The sequence below is a fragment of the Xyrauchen texanus genome, chromosome 46 (assembly GCF_025860055.1).
Source record: "Xyrauchen texanus isolate HMW12.3.18 chromosome 46, RBS_HiC_50CHRs, whole genome shotgun sequence".
NCBI classification, from domain to species: domain Eukaryota; kingdom Metazoa; phylum Chordata; class Actinopteri; order Cypriniformes; family Catostomidae; genus Xyrauchen; species Xyrauchen texanus.
Genome location: NC_068321.1, coordinates 5535813 through 5560919, shown reverse-complemented (window position 1 = coordinate 5560919; position 25107 = coordinate 5535813). Strand labels below are relative to the sequence as shown.

The 25107-nt window shown below is 37.7% G+C and overlaps 2 protein-coding genes across 2 annotated transcripts in view; one reads left to right on the top strand and one right to left on the bottom strand.

Annotated features, from left to right (window-relative positions):
* Window positions 1–10108, top strand: part of phrf1 (PHD and ring finger domains 1) — a 43284-nt gene extending 33176 nt beyond the window's left edge. The window contains exons 14-18 of the mRNA XM_052119697.1: window positions 758–3757; window positions 4322–4398; window positions 5540–5665; window positions 6231–6359; window positions 8216–10108. Coding sequence (XP_051975657.1) covers window positions 758–3757; window positions 4322–4398; window positions 5540–5665; window positions 6231–6359; window positions 8216–8374 — 3491 coding nt within the window. The 3' untranslated portion in view covers window positions 8375–10108. The remainder of the gene's footprint in view (window positions 1–757; window positions 3758–4321; window positions 4399–5539; window positions 5666–6230; window positions 6360–8215) is intronic.
* On the bottom strand, window positions 10105–24881 carry irf7 (interferon regulatory factor 7). Its single transcript, XM_052119698.1, has 9 exons — window positions 24792–24881; window positions 23064–23229; window positions 19008–19176; window positions 18799–18896; window positions 17581–17629; window positions 17364–17492; window positions 14783–15172; window positions 11380–11495; window positions 10105–11286 (listed from the first exon to the last, which is right to left on the bottom strand). The coding sequence occupies exons 1-9, from the start codon at window positions 24806–24808 to the stop codon at window positions 11140–11142; spliced, it is 1281 nt and encodes a 426-aa protein (XP_051975658.1). The 5' UTR covers window positions 24809–24881; the 3' UTR covers window positions 10105–11139.
* Between the last annotated feature and the right edge of the window lie 226 nt (window positions 24882–25107).

Genomic DNA, 25107 nt, shown 5'->3' with positions numbered 1-25107 from the left:
TTACGTACTATTGTTTGAATATGAACGTGGTACCTTCAGGTGTTTGGAAATTAGGGATGGATGAACCATACTTGTGGAGGTCCACAATTGTTTTTCTGAGGTCTTGGCTAATATATTTAGATTTTCCAATGATGTCAAGCGAAGAGGCACTGAGGTTGAATGTAGGCCTTAAAATACATCCACAGATACACCTCTGATTGACTCCAATTAGCCTATCAGAAGCTAATTGGCTAATTGCCTAAAGGCTTGACATAATTTTCTGGAATTTTCCAAGCTGCTTAAAGGCACAGTTAACTTTGTGAATGTAAAATTCTGTCCCACTGGAAATGTGATGGTCAATTAAAAGTGAAAGAATCTGTCTGCAAACAATTGTTGGAATAATTACTCATGTCATGCACAAAGTAGATGTCCTACACGACTTGCCAAAGCTATAGTTTGCTAATATGAAATCTGTGGAGTGGCTAAAAAAATTTGTTTTAATGACTTCAACCTAAGTAGTACATTTCTGACTTCTACTGTATGCGGGGACACAAACATGGCAAGTAAAAAAAAAAAAGCAAATGTTTTGAAAACCTGCAAGCCAAGCATAGTGCCACTGGTCTGCAAGACAAAGACAAAATTCAATGCATTTCTCTTTTCATGAAAAGTAATGTTTTAATAGGTATTAATGCAATGATGTGACACTTGTTTGTTTATTTTTGTTGTTACAAAAAAACACAAATATAATCAATTGTTTGTTCATTCCTTGGAATTGCAGTGTGCCTTTCCTTGCCAAGGAGCAGTATCTCTGAAGGTTCAGGCTCAGGGGAAACAGAAATCACCCCAAACTCAGAAACAAGTCTTATCCATCCCACTGGACAGGCTGAACCTTCTTCCAGCCCCTTGAGGAGGTCCCCATCAGCACATAGTTCCTCTGGTTCCTGTCCCACACTACAGAATCCCACATCTCCTTGTCCACCTATACACTCTTCACCTCTTCCCTGCTCTCATCCATCTCCCATGGGACATCCCCAGTTGTATCCGGGGGCTCCTCATAGACCAATTGCCTTAAATCCACCAAGACCTGTAAATGGTCACTTGAACACCAATGAGATTAGAGGTCAACCTATCTCAAGGATGTCAAACAGCCCTTCTGACTCCCACCATCAAGACAAGGGCAGTACTGCCAGACAGCCACCCATCAAAAAGCCCCCTCCCAAGCCTGTATGGGTGGATGTTTCTGTATTGCCAAGAATACCAAAAATTAAAAGGGAGTGTACCTCCAGTGTAAACAGTAGCAGTAGTTTGCCTGAGTCTTCCGTGACCAGTTTAGCAGGCAATTCAGGGAGGCAACATACCGTTGACCAGCAAGGGACAAGTACGAGTCAACAAAGCAGAGCAATGGATGCTCAGAGGCAAAGACCAGAAAGAACTGGTGTTTCCTCCACATTTTCGAGCTCTTTCACTTCTACTACATCATCCTTTGGAGCTTCTTCACACTCACAACCATCTTCCTCTTCTGTCAGTTTTCGCATAAGCTCTAGTGGAAACCCGTGGCATGCTCGGCGACTTCCTGCATCAGGAGGGACAATGCCTGCGAAGGATGAGGAATTCATAAAGAGGAATAATAAGAGTAAACGGTTGCTGTTGTCTTTAAAACCTCAAGCTAAAGAGGTCAAGAGTGAGGTCTATGACCCCTTTAACCCTACAGGATCTGATTCCTCTGATAATGAACCAGAAAATGAGGGTCCTGATCTTAGCACACAAAATACTGACTCAAGAGTGCAAGTTGAAGCTAATGAGGATGCCTGCCATGATATAAAATCCGAGCCTATGGATGTAGATTTATCAGATACAGAGAGAGGATCTGAAATGTCTGCAGAAGTTAAAACAGAACCAGACTCATTGTGGGACAAATTGTGCCCACAGAAAGAGCATAATTCAGATGCAGTCCCACTTCAGATACCCTCAAATCTGGCTGTGGGTTCTAGTAGAAGCGAAGCAAGGATAGAAATTGAACATGGTGGAACTCCTGAAAGCCTGTCTCAGAAAACTCAGGAAACCTCCGGATCAAGCTTGTCATGCAATGATAAGAACATTAAGATGGAGGTGAAGTCTGAACCTGAGGCTGGACCTCCACCTGTCAGGCCCCAATCAAAGTCTCTCGTGGAGTCTTTTGCGTATCTACAACAAGCTTCCAAAGGTAACGGGGTAAGTAAAGAGCTACCCTCTTCCAGTGGTTATTTTAATACTACTGACAGGACAAAGGTGAAAGAGGAAAGACCTCATCAGTCCCAATCTAAGCCTAGGAAGCGTTCACCATCCAATTCCCAAAGTCCTCCACCTAAAGACTTGCACAAAAAGAAACAATCAAGATCGAAAGATAAGAAGAGGTCTCGCTCAAGGTCCAGGGACCGGCAGGGATCCCGTTCAGAAGAGAGACAGCACACTCATTCAAGATTGAAGGAGCGGAGACATCCACGCTCGAGAGAGAGGTGCTCCTCTAGTTCGAGTAGTAGAGAGAGGAAGACAAGTGGGAAAAGAACAGGTGGTGAAAAGAATGACAACAGAGGGAGAGAAAGACAAAGGAAGAGATCGAAAGAAAAAAGGCGTTCTCCTTCTCGCTCATTTTCTAGATCCAGATCCAGAGAAAGGAGGAAGGTATCGAAGGATCAAGGTGAGATGAGATCAAAGAGGCAGAAGTCAAGATCACGGTCAACATCTAGAGACAGACAAAGGAGAGAGGCTCGATTGGAGAGCTCTCTGCGTACGGAAAAAACCTCCCGTAAGACTGCCGAGCTTACGTCTGCTGAATTAAATGAGCCTGCTCTAAGTGCAAACAAGACATCAACCCCTTTGAAAACAGAAAAAGATGGAAGACATGAAGCCGAGACTGTTTCATTGCCATTGGTTAAACAAGAGATGCAGTCAATTGAGATCACAACTCATGTTCTTGAGTCATCAAGCCATTGCGATCTGACCAGAACACTTAAAGAAAGCAAGGAAGTTAATTCTCTTGACATATCAAATGAGCCTTACACATTTAAGCCCAAAGAGATTAAACAAGAGGATCCATGGCCTGTGGGTGCAGTCAAGGAGTTGAAAGATATAAAAAAAGAGGAACTCTGCTTCAACTTATGTGGCGAATTAGATGGTGTTAAAGACATGAAGAAGGAAACGATTTCTTTAGATATCTTCAATGAATCACCTGAACAGAATGAAAAGGAGTTGGACTGTGCTGGTTTAGAACAGAGCCAAGTTTGCTTTCAGGATGAGGAAATTAAAGCAAAGGAAATAGTTGTTGAACCAAAAAAGATAAAAATTGAACAAATATGGCCTGATGAAGATGATTTGCCATGCTGCAGTGACAACCCTCTTGTCATCAATTTGAATAAACCTGATGTAGAGTCTGAGAACTCTAAAATGGTAACTGCTGAGTTATACCAGTCACCTGGTATAACTCAGGAGATGGAGGAGATGGAGATGGCACCTGTCCAATTGCCAGGCCCAAATAAAAAAGAACATGATTATTCCTCAGATGAAGATATCAGTGTTGATTACCTTATCGACAACTTGGACTTCATAAAAAAGGAAATGAGTGAGAGCTCCGTGGCCGACTCAACAGATGTTGTTGACCCCAAGCCTGCAGTCGAAGAGGCTCCATCGGGGGATAAAACAACGGAAACAGTCGTAGTTGGTGCTAAGTCTAAGTTACAAGGAAAGCGAGTTACTTGGAATTTGCAGGAACCAGAGGAGCCCCAGACTGAAAAATTAAGCAGTGAGTAACTATTTCACACTTCCCGCAAAATGTTTTTGCATCCTGTTCACACCATCCCAATTTCAAGCATTAGAAACATGCAAGATTTTCAAATGACACAATTACATTTTCAATGAAAATTTTTGATTGTTGTATAAAGCTCAATGCCATATAGGCTTGAGGCAAAAAGTTTTGTTGTGCAAAATTGTGTATGAATATTTTATACTTTGATACTTTGTGTCACCTTTTGTCACATCAGAATTGGTGTGAACAGGCTGCTGTTTTCTGAAATGTAGGATGGCAGGGGGAAGACTCGCGAAGACTCATGGTTGGTTATGGTTAATTTTAGGGCTTTCGTTACAGTTTCTCTGACCAAGCAGGTAGCACTTTCCTAATGAATATTACTGATCAGGTATGGCTTTCTTCTTGAATAAAAATGATTCTTCCCCTGCCTTCCTACATGATAGAAATTAGTGAACAGGCTACATTTCTTGACTCAGCACAGGACAACATTTTGAACTGCGTTTAAAAGATGCCAGGAAATGTATACATTTTAAAATAGTTTTAATGTTTTTCCTCTTATAGAACTTGCGCTCTTTAAATTGAAACTCAAAAAGGAGGGGTCACGAAGATCTACCACCAACCCACATACCTTCAGTCAGGTACAGACTCTTTCTACCTGGGTATTTATTCAAGAATCTCCTGCAGTTTACATACACTAATGGTCAAAAGTGTTTGAATAATACTTAAGTCATCAAAACTATGGAATAACATAAATGAAACTATAGGAATTATGTTTTGAATAAACAAAATACAAAATAAATCAAAACTGTGTTGTAGTTTAGCATCTTCAAATAGTTTAGCATCTTCAAAGTAGTCACCCTTTGCCTATATTTTGCATAAATGTACTCTTGACATTTTCTCAACCAACTTCGAGGTATTACCATGGGATGCTTTTTAAACTGTATTGAAGGAGTTCCCATCTATGTTGGGCACTTATTGGCTGCTTTTCTTTATTATTTGGTCCAAGTCATCAATTTCAAAACTTTTTTTATATATATATATATTTTAGATTTATAATTAAATATGTTGGCACAATTTTATTTTTGTCTACAAAAATAATTTCAAACATTTAGCATACACCTTCAGATCAAAAGATTTTAAGATCATGAGAAACAGTTCATTCAAGTGTTTCAAAAGTTTTGATATGTTTTCTTTTGCAACTCCAACTGTTGCATCGACTAAATAAAGGAATCTGAGAATGTCAAACCTCAATTGCTCCACTGTTATCCATACATTTATTTGATCTTGCAAAAAGGCCATTGCATGCGCATATTGTGTAGTTGCTTGATGTAATCAGTGGGTGTCGTTAACTCACCATTTTCTTGCACCTTTTTCAAATCTGGTTATTCAAGGACATGAAAACAATGCTTATGCAATTCTTACTGTAGCCATGTGACTGAAACAGAAAGCAGGCAGATAAGGTCTCACTTCAGAAGAAACGAATGTAAACGTTGCGCTGGGAAATTGTATCTCAATTTCACAAGGTGTTTCCCTGACAAACAGTTTCTCTAGATTTTTACAATATGTCTGCATGTGTATGTCCACAACAGTTTGCATTGATTAATGCGAAGCTTAACAGACATATTAAAGCCATCATCTAATGTCATGTAAAATGTAAAAATGCAATATGATGCATTGAAGGTGAATGCTGAGTCTGAATGGTGACAGAATTGTCATTTTTGGGTTAACTATCCTTTTTAATTGCAATAATACCAGTAATACCTCTATTTCATATTAAAGGATCAAGCTTCAACTCAGGCTGAATCAAAACTCTCAGCAACTGTCTCAAGCCCTCCATCTCAAGACTCTAGCAGACCAAAATCACACAAGGAAGAAGTTGTACAGGACCCCAATCAGAAAGAAAAGGTGAGCCAAAGAGATATATGCACAATATGCTCAAAATTGAGAGCAAATTCCTTGAATCTGTTAAGCAGTGGTTTGAAAACATGTTCTATTGTGCAATTTGTTTTTATATCAGTGATTCATATTTGGTTACATTGCATTGGCTTTGTGACCTCAATGGGTTGTCTAGTCTAGTCAAGTCATTTTTGTTTGTATAGCGTTTTTTTTTTCACATTTCAAAGCAGCTTTACAGAAAACCATGTATTAATGGAAATGAAACCGTAATATCTATGGTGTTAAGTGTCATCATTATGTAGTTTGATTAAAATGATTGTAAATTGTGTATAAAGATATTGTTTTCAGTAAAGAGCTCAACAGTGACCACCTTTTTTTTAGCTGAGTTCTAAAAGTATTTTGAAAGTTTCATTATCTCCATAGGCATTTAAAAAAAAAAATTGCAAATGTAAGCATTCCAAGCCATTAACCAAACCAACCAGCTCAGAGATGAATCACAATATTACAAAAAAAGTATTTTTGACACTGTTTTAAAGTCATTAACTTATCATTGATCATTTTTGCCTTTCTGTAGTACATGAAGAAACTTCACATGCAAGAGCGAGCAATAGAAGAGGTCAAACTGGCCATAAAGCCCTACTACCAGAAAAGAGATATTACTAAGGAAGAGTACAAGGAGATCTTGCGTAAGGCTGTTCAGAAGGTGAGTTTGTAACATCTGAGAGTCCTTCTATTGACTGTTTACATGCAGAAGACTTCTCTGATATTAATCATAATTTGGTCATATTCCAGTTATATATGTGTCATGTAAACCTGATTGCCATAACCAGATTAAGCCAATATTATGGTTTCTTGAAATTGGAAATAAGACACTCAAGCTATTGAAGAAACATATTTTTGGAGCATGTAATATATCTATTTTGTATTATTTCTGTTTTACTAATATTTTTCTTTATAAACTTTACAGCTATTGGAATATTTCTGTATACGTCTAATCAGCATATTCTGAATAAAACAAGACTATTCTTTTTCTGGAAATACTGGAAATATGCTGCATTTTAAGATATCTTGGACGATAATTGATCAACTCGTTAATTCTCATTCATGTCCTTAATAAAAACTCACAGAAGTGATGAATTGCAAAATATAGGTAATGATAATACAAATATAGACCAAGACTGTTTGTAAAAGTCTCCTCTTCACTCAAATTGTGTATTACCCAGAATGACCTTTGCTTAGACGTGCACATATACAAATGAAGCAGATATGGTGGATATTCCGATTAAGGTGTTTACAATCCACAAAATTCTAATTAATACAGGCAGTAGTGGAAATAAAAAGCTAGAAAATTAGCTTAAAAGGAATTGGCCAATTGGTTTAAGGTGTTTACATGGCGTATTACCAAACCAAATATTGCCTTATTCTGATTAACCCTTTAAGCTCTGAAGGTGTTTTTAGATTTCCTGTTTCAGTGGCATACCCAGAATTAAAGGCTTATAACTTGACAAAAACTAAATAATAATAAAATAAGTGTTCGGTATAATTTTTTTGAAAACTTCTCAAATTTTTTAATTACATAGATTATTATAAATTCTGAGACTAGGCCTAAGAAACCACTGTGAACTTTTTCACGTATTTTTCTGATTTGACATGAAATATCTTGGTGGGTGGAAATAAGGTAGCATCAAAAAACTGCTATTGTTTTGTGCTCAATCATGTCACCTGTACACGAGTATCAATTTTGTGTTGAAACGACAAAGTAATCAAAAGTTATAGCATTACAAAAAAAATTCTTGTAGTGTCCAAAAACGTCTCCAAACAAACAAAAACATAGTAATTAGACATAAGAACTTATTACACATGCAAATACAACAACAACTTAAGTATTCTGTCTCTCAAAAGTATGCAGGCTTGAGGAACAAGATCTCATTCAGTTCCATTCTGTGTCATTTGAGCCATCATTGAGTCTGTGTCATGTACTTGGCGCCATCTCCTGGTGGCCATATGTAATTAGAGTGAATGATCCTCTGTGCCCATATTTGGATGACAATGTCTGGTTGCAGCGATCTGAATCCTAATACGATTGGTTTAGCATTCCATGACGCTGTACCAGCGCAGTAAATACTACATTATTGCTAATTAAGTCATCTGATCCAGGAAGGCTAATGTGTTTTTAGCCAGATAGCACATTATGTGCACATTGTGTTTCGTGTGGATTATCTAATGACCTATGCATCTGATTAAGCTGTGTGTGGGCTCATTTTAAAGATAATCACCTCCTCTTTAAGTAGTTTTATGTGATATGTTATGTTCTGGCCCATCTGAGCTTAAAGGGTTATTAAAGGAATATTAGTGTGTAGGTAAATGTGGTCATTGTTGCTTTTTATAACCACTTCTTCATATGCATGTGAAAACCCAGACACCTGTTAGTAGGTTTCCGCAATGCCTCTTTAACCTTTGTATATAATTTGATATTCGGGTACTGTTTTGTTTAACGATGAACAATAGTTATGTTGCTACATGACTATAAACACTTGTCTTGTTTTCTGTGTTTACAAGGTGTGTCATAGCAAGAGTGGTGAGATCAACCCAGTGAAGGTAGCTAACCTGGTCAAAGCCTACGTGGATAAGTATAAACATGCAAGGAAACACAGGAAAGAGGAAACGGGGCAAAGCCAACCTACAGATGGCCCGAAAGACGTCCAAACTTCAGAGTGAGGCCAAGGGTCACACACTATTCAGACAACATATTTAGCAATGAACTGGATAGCTTTAGATTTGTTTTTAAAATGTATATTTCTACATCGAAAAGGGAAACTAAGGGCTCTAAAGTCTTGTTATCAGTTTTCAAATTAACCTGTCTTTTGATTGTGTATGTTTTCTTTTGATTGTGAAGATCAGTTGTAAAGAAATTATCTGTGTGTGTCTCAAATAGAGGTTCTGGTGAAAATCTATACATTTGCCATTGTTAAAAAACCAGTCTTCATTTGGATGTTGAGTTCTGATATTTTAAACTTCGATCCAACAAATCGTGCGAGTTGCCAGACAGGCCGTTTCCTCGCTATAACGCAACAGCTGTAATAACACTTCTTTTGAATGTGTGGGTTTTGAAGGATTGTTCTGGTTTCAATGCATGTTTAACTCTTAACTCCGAAAATAATTTGGACTTAATTAAAATTTGTATGAACAAACAAAAAATGTAATTTCTGTTGAACCTGGAACATTCCTTAAAATCCTTTAAATAAGCAGTTACCGGTGCTGTTTTAGATTTTGTGATATGCATCTTTGTCTTGAATCCAGAGATTGTTAAGTTTCACCTAGAATGGTCCACCTGGAGAACATAATGAATATTGACATTAAAGTTGTAAGACATTTTTTTTATTATGATTATTTTCAATGAATAATGAGAGAATGTAATGTTATATGATAATATGCGCATTGATTTGAGAAAAATCTGTAGTGTGTCAGTGCACTGTTGTACAACAGCAGGGTTGTACATGAATCAATCATAAAAACATATGTGACATGGTGATATCACAGAAAAAAATATTCATTTGAATCGAGATTTCATGTTAAAACTATCATGAGGAGTTCTTGTCTTCAGAATCAATGCAGTGTACTTGAGTTCTTGGAAATATTTTAATTTACTAGCTTGAGAAAACAAGAAAATATGCTGTAGCCCTAACTCTCCTCTAATGGCTTAATTTGATAAGGTTATGTAAAATAAATAGTTGTCCCATAACACTTGAACAACTGTAATGTACCTTTCTGTTCACATGAAGAACATGAACATGTATATTTAAGCTGTACTGAAGTGTATAGCAGATTTCCTCAATTCGGTCAACTGAATGTGTTTGCCAACTCGTATTCCAGATTCTTGACATTGTTTTCTGTTCTTGGAATCTTTGAATTCAGACACATATATGAATACCTAAAAATAAAAATGAACCATCAAAATGGGCAGAGACATTTATTGTGGCCTCCTCTGAACAGCAAACCCCTTGTTGACTTTTTATGGTTTGCCTTAAATGGAGATGCTTCTTAAATGTATGACTATTTTTTTTCCTTTTATGCCTTACTAATGATTTAATGAAAAAAAGATAAAGGTAAAATGTTGGTTGAAAAGTGTAATTCAGAAGGTTTTCCACTAATTATGACATTTACATTTTTTTTTAATGTGGATTGTAATGTTTTTGAAAATCATTTGACTTGTTTAACTATGGGTGCATCTCACAGTGAGGCGTACTAAATGCGTCGCCTGTTTTCCTGTGACGTAGTGCACCAGATTAATGCTTTTTCTTTGACCGGAAAGAGAAATTTGTCTTATGTGAAATTGATGGCATCAAATGTGTCACATGCATATTGTTTGATGTGAATTGGAGGATCCACTTTGCTGTTTGTAAATAATTTTATTAAATACTTTATTTAATAAAAACATACATTTCATTTGGAATATTTTCTTTAAAGTGGTATGATGTGCTGATACTCCGTAATCAATTTGTAAGATTATACATTTCAAAACAAATCTGTCAAATGGAAAATAATTGTGTAATCTTTAACATGTGATTGTGATATATATTTTTTTCTCTGATCAGATTTTGTTTATACCACCTAAAGTACATTTTATTTATAAAGCACATTTAAATGCAGCTTACACTGACCAAAGGTCTGTACAAAAAACAATTATAAAATACAATAAAATAAGTTAACAGCCAGGGAAGGCCAAAGAGAGAAAAAAGTGTCACGTCTAGATTGTGTGCTCCTTCAATCTCTCTTTCAATGTCAGGTGGCAATTGATTCCAAAAGCGTGGAGCAGCAACTGCAAAGTCTGTCCAATTTTTATTTAAGACGTGACCGTGGGATATAAAGGACAGCTTTATTGGCAGACCCGAGAGACTTAAGAGATGAATGCAAGTAAATAAGGTCAGACATAAGATGGGGCTTGTCAATTATGAGCTTTAAAAACAAGCAGCAAAATCTTGAATTCTAAAAAAAGACCGGTAGCCAATGAAGAGAAGCTAGAACTGGAGTGATATGATCATGTTTTTGAAGAGTATCATACATCGTGTCAGCCAATAAGAAAAAAACCTTATCAGTCAACCACTAGTTTTAAAATAAGTTCATTTAATGTCATAATATGACACCAAACTTAATAGACATCTCATTCATAGAGGAGGCTATAGACTAGAAGCACTGAAAATGCAGCCCTTTGGGCAAAGTGTAAAAGACTCTTCACTAGAAGACAGGATATGAAAATGAGGTCTCAGCCCTCATCAGAAAAATGTAGTTAATACACTACATTTATGATAATTTGAACAATATAGTTTCATAAAGTTAAAATAACATTCCATAGCAAACCAAACAAGCCCCTATGAAAATCACCTAAGAATGCCCCTTGTAAATTACCAATGGAAAGATCAGTAACAATATGAATGTGTTTCTATGTCTAAAGATAAAAAAGGAATGTCAAATGACTAGTTAGTTTAGTCCATTGAAGGCAGACCCAAAGAATTTATAAGTTCAAAAAGGCTGTTGTGGGAGATTTGTAAGCTAACGTTGTCATTTAGAAGAGAAGACGCTCCCTCCATTTGAGCTCTTTCGTGAAGTTCACGGCATATCAGAGGTACAACCTGTCCAAAGTGGAAAACAGACAAGTTACAGCACTTGAACACAATCAACACAATTAATCAGCTTTTGAAATATTGTATATTTGTGTTATTTACTTTGACAACAATAAGTTTTTTCTCCAAAGGCTTTCCATCAGGGAGTTTCTCCCCAAAGCACAGATAGATGGTATAATCTGGAGACCCACGTTTGTTCTCTTTGAAATCCTTTAGATCTGAAACAAATGTTGACATTCAAATTAGAGGCTGCTGGGAAACATGCACTGCCCTAATGTAATCGTCCCGGCACATTAAGCCACAGTCAGTACATTTACTTGCACTTTACATGTTTACATCCATAAGTTCGCTTTAAATATGGCATTTCTCTCAATCTCATAAACATGCAAAAAGCATCACTGTTTTAGCTCGTCCTCTGAAAACTGAGCAAACTAGATGTTCACAGACTTAGAGGGCAGAATAATCTCACGTTTTTATTGATCGCATCAGTTTCTGATGGTCTCTTTTTGCACGCGGGCTCTTGAACCGCTACACATTTCTGAACACTTCTCAAAATTGTAATTGGATTAATCTGCAGATTACTTCATCGAGAAAGTAATCACATTACTACTTTACTATCGAGTTACTTTCTAAAACACTTCACAGAAAAGTTTGTTTTTTTGCTGAACAAATTCAAAATAAAGTCTATATTTCCTTCTCGTTCATTGTTGCATGAAAATTATACAAGTTTCTCTCTTACAGTGACATGTCAGGAGGTGTACACCCTTCAGCGGTCAAAGAATCACAAACAGGTACGTCAATGTTTTAAATTCTACATGAATTCTATTTTAGAAATGTGTAACCCAAGTACTGTACTTAAAACATAATTAACTTCATTGAAAGTCAGTAATTTAATGACTAGAATTTTAAATGTCAAAAGTTGAACTACTTTTTTGGCTAACAGTAATTCGATTACAGTTTTTAATTACTCTGTAATCAGATTACCCAACACTGATTACTGCGACCCGATAAAGATTGAAAATCAAAAAAAATTTCAAAAGCAAAGCAAACTACAGACTCATTATGCATTGTTGTTTGTAGTAATGCTCCTCGTAGGCTGAAATGGCACTTATCACATGTGTGAATGGGTTAAAAATTGTTGACCAGGTTGTGAATGCCACTGGGGGAGAAATATGACAGTAATCAGAGACTGTCCACTTAATAAATCAATCGAATTTAATAACATCATCTCTCATACAAACTTCTGTCTTGATTTCATTCTAGCTAGGAAAAAAGGTTTTACTTTTTTAATATTAAAGTACAATCTATGTGATCAAGTATGTTTTTGGCTAGATACTAGGACTTTTAATTGAGTAAATTCTTCACTCAGTATCCATACTTTCACTCAAGTATAATTTCGGAGTACTTTTTACACCCTAGCTAATATCTACACTCACCTAAAGGATTATTAGGAACACCATACTAATACTGTGTTTGACCCCCTTTCGCCTTCAGAACTGCCTTAATTCTACGTGGCATTGATTCAACAAGGTGTTGAAAGCATTCTTTAGAAATGTTGGCCCATATTGATAGGATAGCATCTTGCAGTTGATGGAGATTTGTGGGATGCACATCCAGGGCACGAAGCTCCCGTTCCATCACATCCCAAAGATGCTCTATTGGGTTGAGATCTGGTGACTGTGGGGGCCATTTTAGTACAGTGAACTCATTGTCATGTTCAAGAAACCAATTTGAAATGATTCGAGCTTTGTGACATGGTGCATTATCCTGCTGGAAGTAACCATCAGAGGATGGGTACATGGTGGCCATAAAGGGATGGACATGGTCAGAAACAATGCTCAGGTAGGCCGTGGCATTTAAACGATGCCCAATTGGCACTAAGGAGCCTAAAGTGTGCCAAGAAAACATCCCCCACACCATTACACCACCACCACCAGCCTGCACAGTGGTAACAAGGCATGATGGATCCATGTTCTCATTCTGTTTATGCCAAAGTCTGACTCTACCATCTGAATGTCTCAACAGAAATCGAGACTCATCAGACCAGGCAACATTTTTCCAGTCTTCAACTGTCCAATTTTGGTGAGCTCTTGCAAATTGTAGCCTCTTTTTCCTATTTGTAGTGGAGATGAGTGGTACCCGGTGGGGTCTTCTGCTGTTGTAGCCCATCCGCCTCAAGGTTGTGCGTGTTGTGGCTTCACAAATGCTTTGCTGCATACCTCGGTTGTAACGAGTGGTTATTTCAGGCAAAGTTGCTCTTCTATCAGCTTGAATCAGTCGGCCCATTCTCCTCTGACCTCTAGCATCAACAAGGCATTTTCGCCCACAGGACCGCCGCATACTGGATGTTTTTCCCTTTTCACACCATTCTTTGTAAACCCTAGAAATGGTTGTGCATGAAAATCCCAGTAACTGAGCAGATTGTGAAATACTCAGACCGGCCCGTCTGGCACAAACAACCATGCCACGCTCAAAATTGCTTAAATCACCTTTCTTTCCCATTCTGACATTCAGTTTGGAGTTCAGGAGATTGTCTTGACCAGGACCACACCCCTAAATGCATTGAAGCAACTGATTGGTTGATTAGATAATTGCATTAATGAGAAATTGAACAGGTGTTCCTAATAATCCTTTAGGTGAGTGTATAAGCGGCTCATGACCTACATTTTGCAATTCAATGTGATCTTTTGTTATTGTAAAGAAAATAATGAACATTTAAGGAACAGTCCAGGTCCAATACAAGTTAAGCTCAATCGACAGGATTTGTGAATGTTGCTAACCACAAAAATTAATTTTACTCTTCCCTCCTTTTCTTAAAAAAAGCAAAAACTAATGTTACAGTGAGGCACTTACAATGAATGTGAATGGGGGCCAATTTTTTATCATGTTAACACACATATTGTTCATGTCTTGTGGCTATGCCTTTGAAACTGTGACTATTTTAACCCCATTGACTTCCATTGTAAGTGCATCTATAACCCACAGATTTTTTCTTTTTTTTTTTTTTAAATAAAAAGGAGGGACGAGTCCAAATAAATTTTTGTAGTGATTAACATTATGCCACAAATGCTGTTGATTGAGATGAACTTTTGCTGAACCCAGAATATTCCTTTAATGGCTTGATTAAAAGGACTGTCTAAAATTAGTGAGATAAATGGCAAGAGTGAGCATTTCCAGAAGACAATAGCAGGAAAAGTGCATACCTTTGCTTATTCGGATTATGCAGTTACATTTATAGGCTTAATCAGAATATGGACCTTTATCAAATATAAATAGCATATTTTAAATGCTTATTTGCTGTGTTGTTTGCTTGCCCCATTAACTTCCATTGTAAATGCATTGCTACATTGAATTTTATAACAAACTAAGTGAGGAGTCAAAATGTACAACTTTTGTGGTACTTTACTACAGATACTATCCATTGAGTTATTATCAAGTAATTAATGTGGAATGTTCCTTTAAAGTACATGTTGAGATTGTTTAGTAAACATCGCATAGTTCATACCTTTTATGTACTTTTCAAAGCTCAGGAGTTGCTCCCTGAAGTTCTGATGCAGTTTTTTGGGCTCTGGGTTCTGGATCTTGTTGGGATCGCTGGTGCTGACAAACACGTTACACTTGTCCTGACGGAAGCCATATATGCCATACTGGCTTATTTCCAGTTGCAGACCTCTCTGGATACTTTCTAGAATGCGTTTAGTGTATTGGACTTGTTTGAGGTCAATTAGACACTCGGTGTTCGGGAAGCGAATGGGTGTGCCTCTTAGCTCAGATGGGTCACACTGGTAGTAAAACTGAACCAGTGATGAACACAGGCGGGTTTTCAAAACTTCCGTTCTTCTGTAGCTGATTGAGATCTCCAGGTCATAGATGGAAGGGGGGTTCTCTGCGTGCACTAAAGAAAATATAACACATTGTACAACATTATGTTTCAGTTCTTGTGTGCCACTGTGAACTTCTCTCATAGCGTTCATAGAGAAAGATTACTTAAATTTCACTTAATTTCTCACCAAAACCTATTGTAGGCCTTCACAAGACTTGGAATATGATGCACAAGCTACATGGATTACTTTTATTACACTTTTATTAGCTTTCAAACGAGGCATTATGCACTGATGATGAGAAGATGCTCTGCAATATTCATTAAAACATCTCTGTTTGGGGGGGGGGGCCTGGGTAGCTCAAGGTAGACTACCACCACTGGAGTTGTGAGTTCAAATCCAGGCTGTGCTGTGTGACTCCAGCCAGGTCTCCTAACCAAACAAATTGGCCCAGTTGCTAAGGGGAGTAGAGTCACACGGGGTAACCTCCTCGTGGTCGCGATTAGTGGTTCTCACTCTCAATGGGGCATGTGGTAAGGCGTGCGTAGATAGTAGCATGAGCCTCCACATGCTGTGAGTCTCCGCAGCGTCATGCACAATGAGCCAGGTGATAAGATGCATGGATTGACGGTCTCAGAAGTGGAGGCAACCGAGACTTGTCCTCCACAACCTGGATTGAGGCGAGTAACCGCGCCAACAGGAGGACCTACTAAGTAGTGGGAGTTGGGCATTTCAAATTGGGAGAAAAGGGGATAAAAACATCTGTTTGTGTTCTGCATAAGAAGGAAAGCCATATGGGTTTTAGTGGAATGAGTACATTATGACAGAATTTTCCTTTTTGAGGAGAACTGTTCCTTTAAAGGGATAGTTCACCCAAAAATGCAAATTCTCTCATCATTTACTCACTCTAGTGCCATCCCAGATGTGTATGACTTTCTTTCCTCTGCAGAACACAAACAAAGATTTTTAGAAGAATATTCCAGCTCTTTAGGTCCTTTCAATGCATGTCTTCCAGAGCGATATAATAGGTGTGGGTGAGAAACAGATCAAGCCATTTTTTACTATAAATTCTCCTCCTTTCACAGTAGGTTGCAATATGTACAAATAAGAAGAATGTGGATGTGAAGTGGAGATTTTTAGGGAAGAAAGAAGATAAAAATGTCGCTCAGAAGAACAAACATACCAAAAAGCGACAGAGCAAAAAGCGAGATAGAACTTAAAATACATTATAGCATAATATGTAAGATAGTCCATAGAAAACAACTACTTGAGTTAGTTTTCATATAGGAAGAATTAAGCAAATCTTCAAGCAAGATAACAAAATAGTTTTATTTTATTAACTATACCAATGTTAAAATATTTATTTTATTAGGAACTAAGTGGCCATGTAGCTGGTCATACTGCAGGGGAGTAATTTTTGAGAAAATATTATTAATAATAAAAAACATATGTTTACTTTACAACCTAAGCTGAAATTAAGAAGATAATGTTCAGCTAAATGTTTCAATGTCCCGCCTTAATTAACTGGTGTTGTAAGTAAATTAAATTGCAAGTAATGTCAAAGTCTCTTTTAAGCCATATCAGTCCACTTGGCGGCCATCTTGGGAATGCTTCCATTGCAACTATGTCAACAAGCAATATAAAAGGACAGCTCCTATCTACTTAAATGAGGAAAGACAGAAATCTCCAAAACAGTTGGTCAAGATTACAAGCGAATAACATACTTCAAACTAATTGTGCTTCTTAAGCTCAGATAACTCAAAAAACGATAATTGTCAGGCTGCTCCAGTATATGCGCATGCATGTTCTTGAGCTGAGTGACGGGATATCTCTATCTAATAGGTGATTGGTATTTTACCTGAAAGGCGGGACTTCCCTTTTTATACCCACCATATTGGGTGTTCCAGATTCTCCCATTCATTTTAATAGAAGTGCTTCGGGCTAAATATTCTCTGGGAAAGTTCAATGTAATGTACAAGAGTAATGATAATTTCAATGGAAGCATCATAACACAGCATATAATACATTAATATGGTACTATATGCTCGTTATAGGCCTGGGGGTATCTGGGGGTCCCTGCTCGGTCTCTTTATCCATCACATGAAAAAGGCTGAAGATCCCGGTTTTAAGGATAATACAAGACCCCTTCCCTTTGCGCCAGAGTACTGATCACCCTGTCTTTGTTGATTTCGCAATAATGACCAGCTGGCTATACATCACAGATCGATTAGTTATGAAGTGGGTCAACAGAGCTTGTGGAGTTACCTGTAGTGTAGGGTTGCTGGACTGGAGGAGGCGTGTTATTCTGCATGCAATTGGAGTAGGGTGTGTCAAAGTAGTTGGTTGGAGTGGTCTGTATGTTTTGTTGGGAGTAGGTATCCCATTGTTGGGTCTCTATGAAGTAGAAAATGATCCATTTATTGGAAATGCAATCAACCTCACTTGGCAACACCATGTTGTGCTAGCAAAATAAATATTATACCTGATTGTTGATTTAGATCCATAGTATCCATCTGGTTGAGCAAGTCCTGCTGTTACAGACATAAGAAAATGGCACATTTTATTCACATATAAAAATATGTATAATTTCTTACGCATTAATTAATATTGTATGTTGTCTACAGTATATGCCATTACAAAAAAAAACTGATCTATCTTAACTATACAGATCACATTAAATCCAAAAATTATTATCATTAATCTTGCTATGTTTGGAATGGAATAGCTTATTACTTACTGAATAATACTGCACAGTATACACTGTATACTGCATACTATTATTGATAAATAGCAAGGGAAACTGTAGAGATTACAGTATGTAATGATAAACATTTCAGTGAGCAGGAAAATGCATTGTCATATGACCTCATTACATTGCATGCGAGCGGCGTCCAGTTATCTTGTTGGTAATAGATATGATTATTTAGCATTCCGTTTTAATTAACCTTTTAGCAGTCTGATCAAATAATGAGTCAAGAAAGAGACTGTGGCTGTTATTACTTCCAGTTCATTGGAGGAAATGGGAGGTCAAGGTGAGAGTATTGCATTGTAGAAGAATACAGTCTTTCATGCAGAAGGCTTTGTTTTATACTGCATATTTTTGCAAAGTCATCCGTATATATACTATACATTATACATATTGTTATAAAATTTGATGGTGGTGGGTGGACATTGGACCCTCTAGGGGGGGTCCAAGGGCATGGTTCTCCGTAGGAAAATGTTGTACATTTTAAAGTTAAATGCATCAATCTGGTGTACTTCCAAGAGTGAAATTAGTAGGCTAGATCTAAATGGGACTTTGTGCTCTTGTAAACAATTTTGTGCTCTAGAAGTAATTAAATCATAAACACATTGGTTGTATAGATATGAATGGTGATGTCACACCCACAGAGGCTGACTGACTGGGAGTAAGAGATGCTTTGCCGAAGCAAGGGCGCAAAACCCAACATTAGAGATATATTATGCTATTATGAGATGTGTCAAAATATTTTCCGTTCATTATGAAACTGTGGTGGGACAAATTAGACCGCCACATTGTAGGTAATTAATGGGAAACACTGCTGTAAAACAGTAGACTAAGCATACTATACACTGCAAGAATAGTAGTATTGTGCTTCTCTCAACAAATAACCTCTTTAACAGCCTCCTTGTTTATAGTGTACATACAGTATCTACAGTGAATCATACATTTGGGCATTACCTCCATTTCTTGAGATATGTAATTATTTGCACTGTAGATCTCATCAATGAATATGGGCTGCTGTTGAATTGGTTCTACACTCAGAGTCTCTTGGTGATCTGAAAAAAATAAAACATTGCTTAAGATTTTCCTAATCATCCAATTTTCACAAGTGCAGCTTATTGGTTTCAAGCGTGAGTGTGCATGTTTTTTTGAGCACTTTAACTCACTCTGAGGGCGGATAATGCGATAGATTTTGTGAGGATCATCTGGGTCTCTTGAGTTGTCGTGCACAATCTGGAAGTTTTTCAGACTGTGAAGCGCACAGCGGAAATTTGTTTTCCATTTCGCCTTGTCATTAGGGTGTTCATTGATCTTTCCACTAACCACAGCCCATTCCTGTAACAGGGCAAAATATTATTTGATAATATTTTACATACAGTGTCCATGTTGTATACAATAATTCATTACAATCCTGGTCCTACTATGTAGTAACATTAAAAAACATTCAATACAATGCATTTATTGTGTAACTGCATGTTGTTCTGCAAAATTCACATTCACTGCTACTGAGGTTGAGGTTGAGGTACGGGTAGATTTAGGAGTAGGATTAGGGTTAGAAGTTAGGGTTTAGGGTAAGGATTGGGGTAGGGTTATGTTTAGGATTAGGGTAAGGTTAGTGTGTACCTCAAATATAATTAAATGCAGGGTTAGGTTAGTACAATGCAACAACATACAAGTACATAATATTTAAAGAAATTTAAAGTGGGTCCTACTAATTTAATAATTAGTCTGGCTGATGTTTTTAATGCCTTATGGGATTTAAACCTACAACCTTTTGGATATCAATGTGTAAATAAAGCAACAAGCAGCAGTAACAGAGCCAAGTAGCCTACATCAACAGCAAATACATCAACTCTTAAAGAGATAGTTTACCCAGAATTTAAAGTTCTCTCATTTACCTCATGCCATCCCAGATGTGTATGATTTTCTGTATTCAGCAGAACACAAATGAAGATTTTTAGAAGAATATCCATTGTATGTTGGTCCATACAATGAAAGTGAATGGTGGCCAGAACTTTGAAGGTCCAAAAGTATATAAAGGCAGCATAAAATTAATCCATTAAGGCCCGATATACTTCCGGAGAAGGTATTCTTTGTTCTTCGCTCAGGGGTAAAAATTTGTTCTAAACAGCCATGAAATGACACCCGCCACACGCTGTGGAAGGCGTTTAGAAGTACATTTAAATATGGGGATGCTAAATTGATATGAAAAACCATATGCCCCTTGTTGGTTTCTTCTATTTTTGTGTATTTTGTAGTGCTGTCAGTCGATTCAAATTTTTAATCAAGATTAAATTGCATAATATTTGTAGTTAATATTTGTAGTTAATCATGATTAATCGCAGATTTTGGAAGTGCTGAAATTCGACACTATATAAACTCAGCAAAAAAATTGCTTTTGAAAAAGAAAAATCAATTGCTTTTAGTTTCAGCAAAATTAACATGTATAAATATTTGTATGAACATAAAAAGATTCAACAACTAAGACATAAACTGAACAAAAGTAACAGTACTGCAGTGCATCTCCTCCTCATGGACTGCTCCAGATTTGCCAGTTCTTGCTGTGAGATTTTAACCCACTCTTCCACCAAGGCGCTTGCAAATTCCCGTACATTTCTTGGGGGAATGGCCCTAGCCCTCAACCTCTGATCCAACAGGCCCCAGACATGCTCAATGGGGTTGAGATACGGGCTCTTCGCTGGCCATGGCAGAACACTGACATTCCTGTCTTGCAGGAAATCACGCACAGAAGGAGCAGTATGGCTGGTGGCATTGTCATGCTGGAGGTTCATGTCAGGATGAGCAACAAAGCATCGCCACACCGTCACACTACCACCACCATGCTTGACTGTAGAGATGACGTTCTTTTTGTGGAATTCTGTGTTTGATTTACACCAGATGTAACGGGACCCCTGTCTTCCAAACAGTTCCACTTTCGTCTCATCAGTCCCCAGAACATTCTCCCAAAAGGTTTAAGGATCATCAAGGTGTGTTTTGGCAAAATTCAGACAACCCTTAATGTTCTTCTGGTTTAGCAGTGGTTTTCACCTCGCCACTCTTCCATGGATGGCATTTTTGGCCAGTGTCTTTCTGATAGTGGAGTCATGAACAGTGACCTTTATTGATGCGAGAGAGGCCTGTAGTTCCTTGGATGTTGTCCTTGGATTTTTTGTGACTTCCTTGCTGTGCTCTTGGAGGAATTTTGGAAGGTCGGCCACTTCGGGGAAGGTTCACAACTGTGCCAAGTTCTCTCCATTTGGAGATAATGGCTCTCACTGTGGTTCTATGGAGTCTCAAAGCCTTTGAAATAGCTTTGTAAAACCTTCCCAGACTGATGTATTTCGATCACCTTTTTCCTCATAATTTCTGGAATTTCTTTCGACCTTGGCATAGTGTGCTACTGGGTGAGACCTTTTAGCCAACTTCATGCTGCTGAAAATGTTCTATTTAGGTGTTGATTAGACTGAACGGGGCTGCCTGGCAGTAATTGGGCCTGGGTGTGTCTAGTCCAGCTGAACCCCATTATGAAGTACTTTCATAGATTTAGGGATTAATTAACTAAAGGGGCAAATTATTTTTTACACAGGCCAAGTTGGTATTGGATAACTTTTTCTGCTTCGATAAATAACATTATATTTTAAAAACTGTATTTTGTGTTTACTTAGATTGCCTTTGTTTTATGTTAGATTTCGTTTGAATTTTTTTAACAATTTAGTATGAGATATAAACCAAAACATAAGAAATCTGGATAGGGGCTTTTTCAAGGCACAGTACATAAAACCTAAGATGTGTTATCAATGACTTTATGCCTCATTCTACAAGTAGAATTCATGTGGGATCAGTAAAAAAAAAGCTATTTTGACCACTCAATGATGATTTAAAGTAATATACATATATACAGTAGATCAGGTTTAATTTGACTTTTTTACATTGTAAATGTATGACGCTAATGCACTAGCATGCTATACGAGGCCATAATATGTGCCAATTACACTCTGTAATTAAAATGTATTATGACACTGATACAATTGCAACTTTGGGCATATAAAAGTGTTAATGTTCATAATACAGACAAAAGAATGGTGTGAATAGATTTCTTGGCAGATGGCACATCAGTGAATGGACAATTTAGAGTATTTGAGTATAGTTGATTCCTTTTGTAGACTAATTAAACAAACAAAAAAAGATCACATCACATGGTCTTGGAAAATGCCTCTATTTGATGTAGGTACATTTGCACCAGTTCGCTAATAACTCAGGTTGAATATTGACTGAAAAAAGTAAACAATGTAGTAGATGATGATGTGGACCAATGGGAGTAAGAAGGTGTTTAGCAGCCGATTAGAAGTTTTACTAAAAGTTCGCCCCGGCGAACTGTAACGAACCACCGAAAGGAATGCAAAAACGCCATCTTTTTGGCCAGATTTAGTTCCAAATAACGTTAAGCCCATTCATTTTTTACATTTCGTATGAAGTATAACTGGCTCTTAAGACTCCAGTTGTTAAATGTATATCTTCAGAAGTGATATGATAGATGTAAGAAAAGGTTTAATATTAAAGTAATTTTTTACTATAAATGTACACGTTCTCATTTACTTCCACATTCGTATTATTTTGTTTTTGTCGATTTGCATTCTTCGTGCATATCGCCACCTACTGGGCAGGGAGTCGTCTCCCTTGAAGTCATATGGATTCCTTTTGTTTCCTTTATGTACTTTTTGGAACTTCAAAGTTCTGGCTACCATTCACTTGCATTGTATTGACCAACAAAGATATTCTTCTGAAAATCTTCAATTGTTTTCAGCAGAAGAAAATCATTAACATCTGGAATGGCATGAGGGTGAGAAAATAAATTTTTTGGTGAACAATCCCTTTAAAAGGGTATTAACATAAAGATACCATAGAAAGAAAATGTATTAATTGCTATTTGTCAACACATAAGGGCCCAAACTTTTCAAGTTTTTCTTCAAAACATTTACTACTATTATTTTAAATGTCACACCTTGTATACGCTAACTTAAAAAATAACATTAAAAAAGATAATAATATTTTCCCTGAGGTCAATGGACTTCCCAAAAAGTGTTGCCATGTCACTTTAAAAAAAAAAAGATTGTTAGTTGAAGTCAGAGGATTTAGGATCCCTTTTTGATTCTCAAACTTTCGCAGGTTCATTCATGCAGAAGTGAAACATTTCCAGAGATGTGATGCAATAAGGAAGTTACCTTAAATATTTTAATATCCTCGTCCCCGAGGTCTCTGCGTGCATTGTGTTTCCAAGGGATCCGAAATGTGTCACTGGATGCAGCGATCATGTGCAATCCCTCATACAGCCCACTTTCCACCTGCTCTATGAGCCACGGTCCAAACTGAGGTTTGCAGATTGTGCCCCTTGAAAAAAAAAAAAAAAAAAGGAGAAAAATGGAGATTCCCTCTATGACATCAAAATATGTCAGACACAGCTGTCTACTGAATGTATAAAACCATCACACAAACACTTTACTTGAGATTTGCCTGACTTCATGAAGGGCAGGTAGCCTACAGGCGTAAATCATTTGGGTTGTAATGGATAATTGGCATTTTCTATAATATTTTGTGACTTCTAATAATAATGGTTTTATATAGCCTTAACTATAGTCACAATACACAAAACATCTGGCCCAGTTTTTATATGTGTAACTGTCCCGCTCCGAACAGGATTCTCGGCGTCTCCAGCATGGAAGGCGGCGGGCGCGCTAACGAGGAGGCTAAAGGCTACATCTTTTAGCATCATTTGCTAGTGTACATCTTGAGGTCAGGGAGTGAGGTTTACACACTGCACAGCTACCTTGCTACTGTTACACTCACCCCCCAAACCTCATTCTCATCCAAGTCACGCCACCACTGTAACCAGTTCAACTCAACCCGCTCAGAGCGGGAATCGAACCGGCGTCATTGGAGGCGTGCGCGCTAACAAGGAGGCTAAAGGCTACAGTCGCTATTGCACCTATTGAGGCCAGGGGAGTGAGGCTTACAGTACACACCGCAAAGCAACGTACCAGCTTGCTACCGTTACACTCACCCCCCCTAATCCTCACTCCCATCCAGGTCACAGCACCACTGTAACCGGTCCTACTAAACCCGCCCCAAGCGGGTATCGAACCAGTGTCTCCAAAGGCATGGGAGGCGGATGCCTTAACAAGGAGGCTAATGGTTGCAGTGTCAGATTAAAGTAATTGTTTAGCCTATACACAATGGCTGTTGTCTCAAATCCTAGTATGCTCCCTACCTAGACAACATTATAGCCTTTATGGGCATAATATGGAATTTCCGTCTTTCTAATGAGCTCAGCTGGTCATAAATGCTGACAAGGGGGACGTTTACACAGAACGCGTTCTTGCATTCCGTTATTAGCCAGTTATTTTTATTTATAAAATTTTCTGAGAGAGAGATTATTTTTTATTTTTTTATTTATTTTTTTTTAATCGTTTTGTTATGCTAGTGTACACATGCGTCAGACCAATATACGTCTTTGTCCGATGCGTCGCGTCTTGTCTGTCATACACCGTAAGGGGCCGTTCACGCCGAACGCATTTTGCATCCGTCCGAGCAGTTTTATCGAATTGTTTTTTCTATGTAAACATGCGCTAGACGGACGTCTTTGACCATTGCGCCGCGTTATTAGACGCCGTGTCATCTGTTTAAAACCCATATCGAGACATCTGCGGTCTGCTCTATGAATGCGTGCAGACTGCGTCTAGATCTTTAGCGCAAGCACCCCTTTCGCGACATAAGCGTTGCATATTTAAGTCGGCCCAAGTTAAAGTCTCGCGTCTCGAGACTCATGCGTTCAGTCCCGGTACGTTTTTTGACGTTTCGAAACAGATGAAACTGTTTTGAGATCCAGTTTGAATGTCGGATAATAATGCTATTTATATTTAATCATCAGTGATATATAAATATATAAATCTTACCTCTGCATTGCGGACATGATTTCACGCACCTGAAATAGTTTTACTCAAAGATGTTTTCAGAGGTTTTCTCTTTCTCTTGTTTATTTATACAAGCTGTGACGTTTTCTAATGGGACGCGGCCTTCTGGTAAGGAGGAGTCTAGTCGCACTTATCAATGTTATTCAGTTGTGACGTTGCATTAATTGATTTTACTGCATTATCATTACATCCTGGGATTAAAGATGCTGATGTAATAGTTTCAACAAAACAATCTTGTGAGTGGCTTTGAAATATGAAAGCCTGTTTTCCTGTGATTCACTCACTCTTCAGAAGAAAC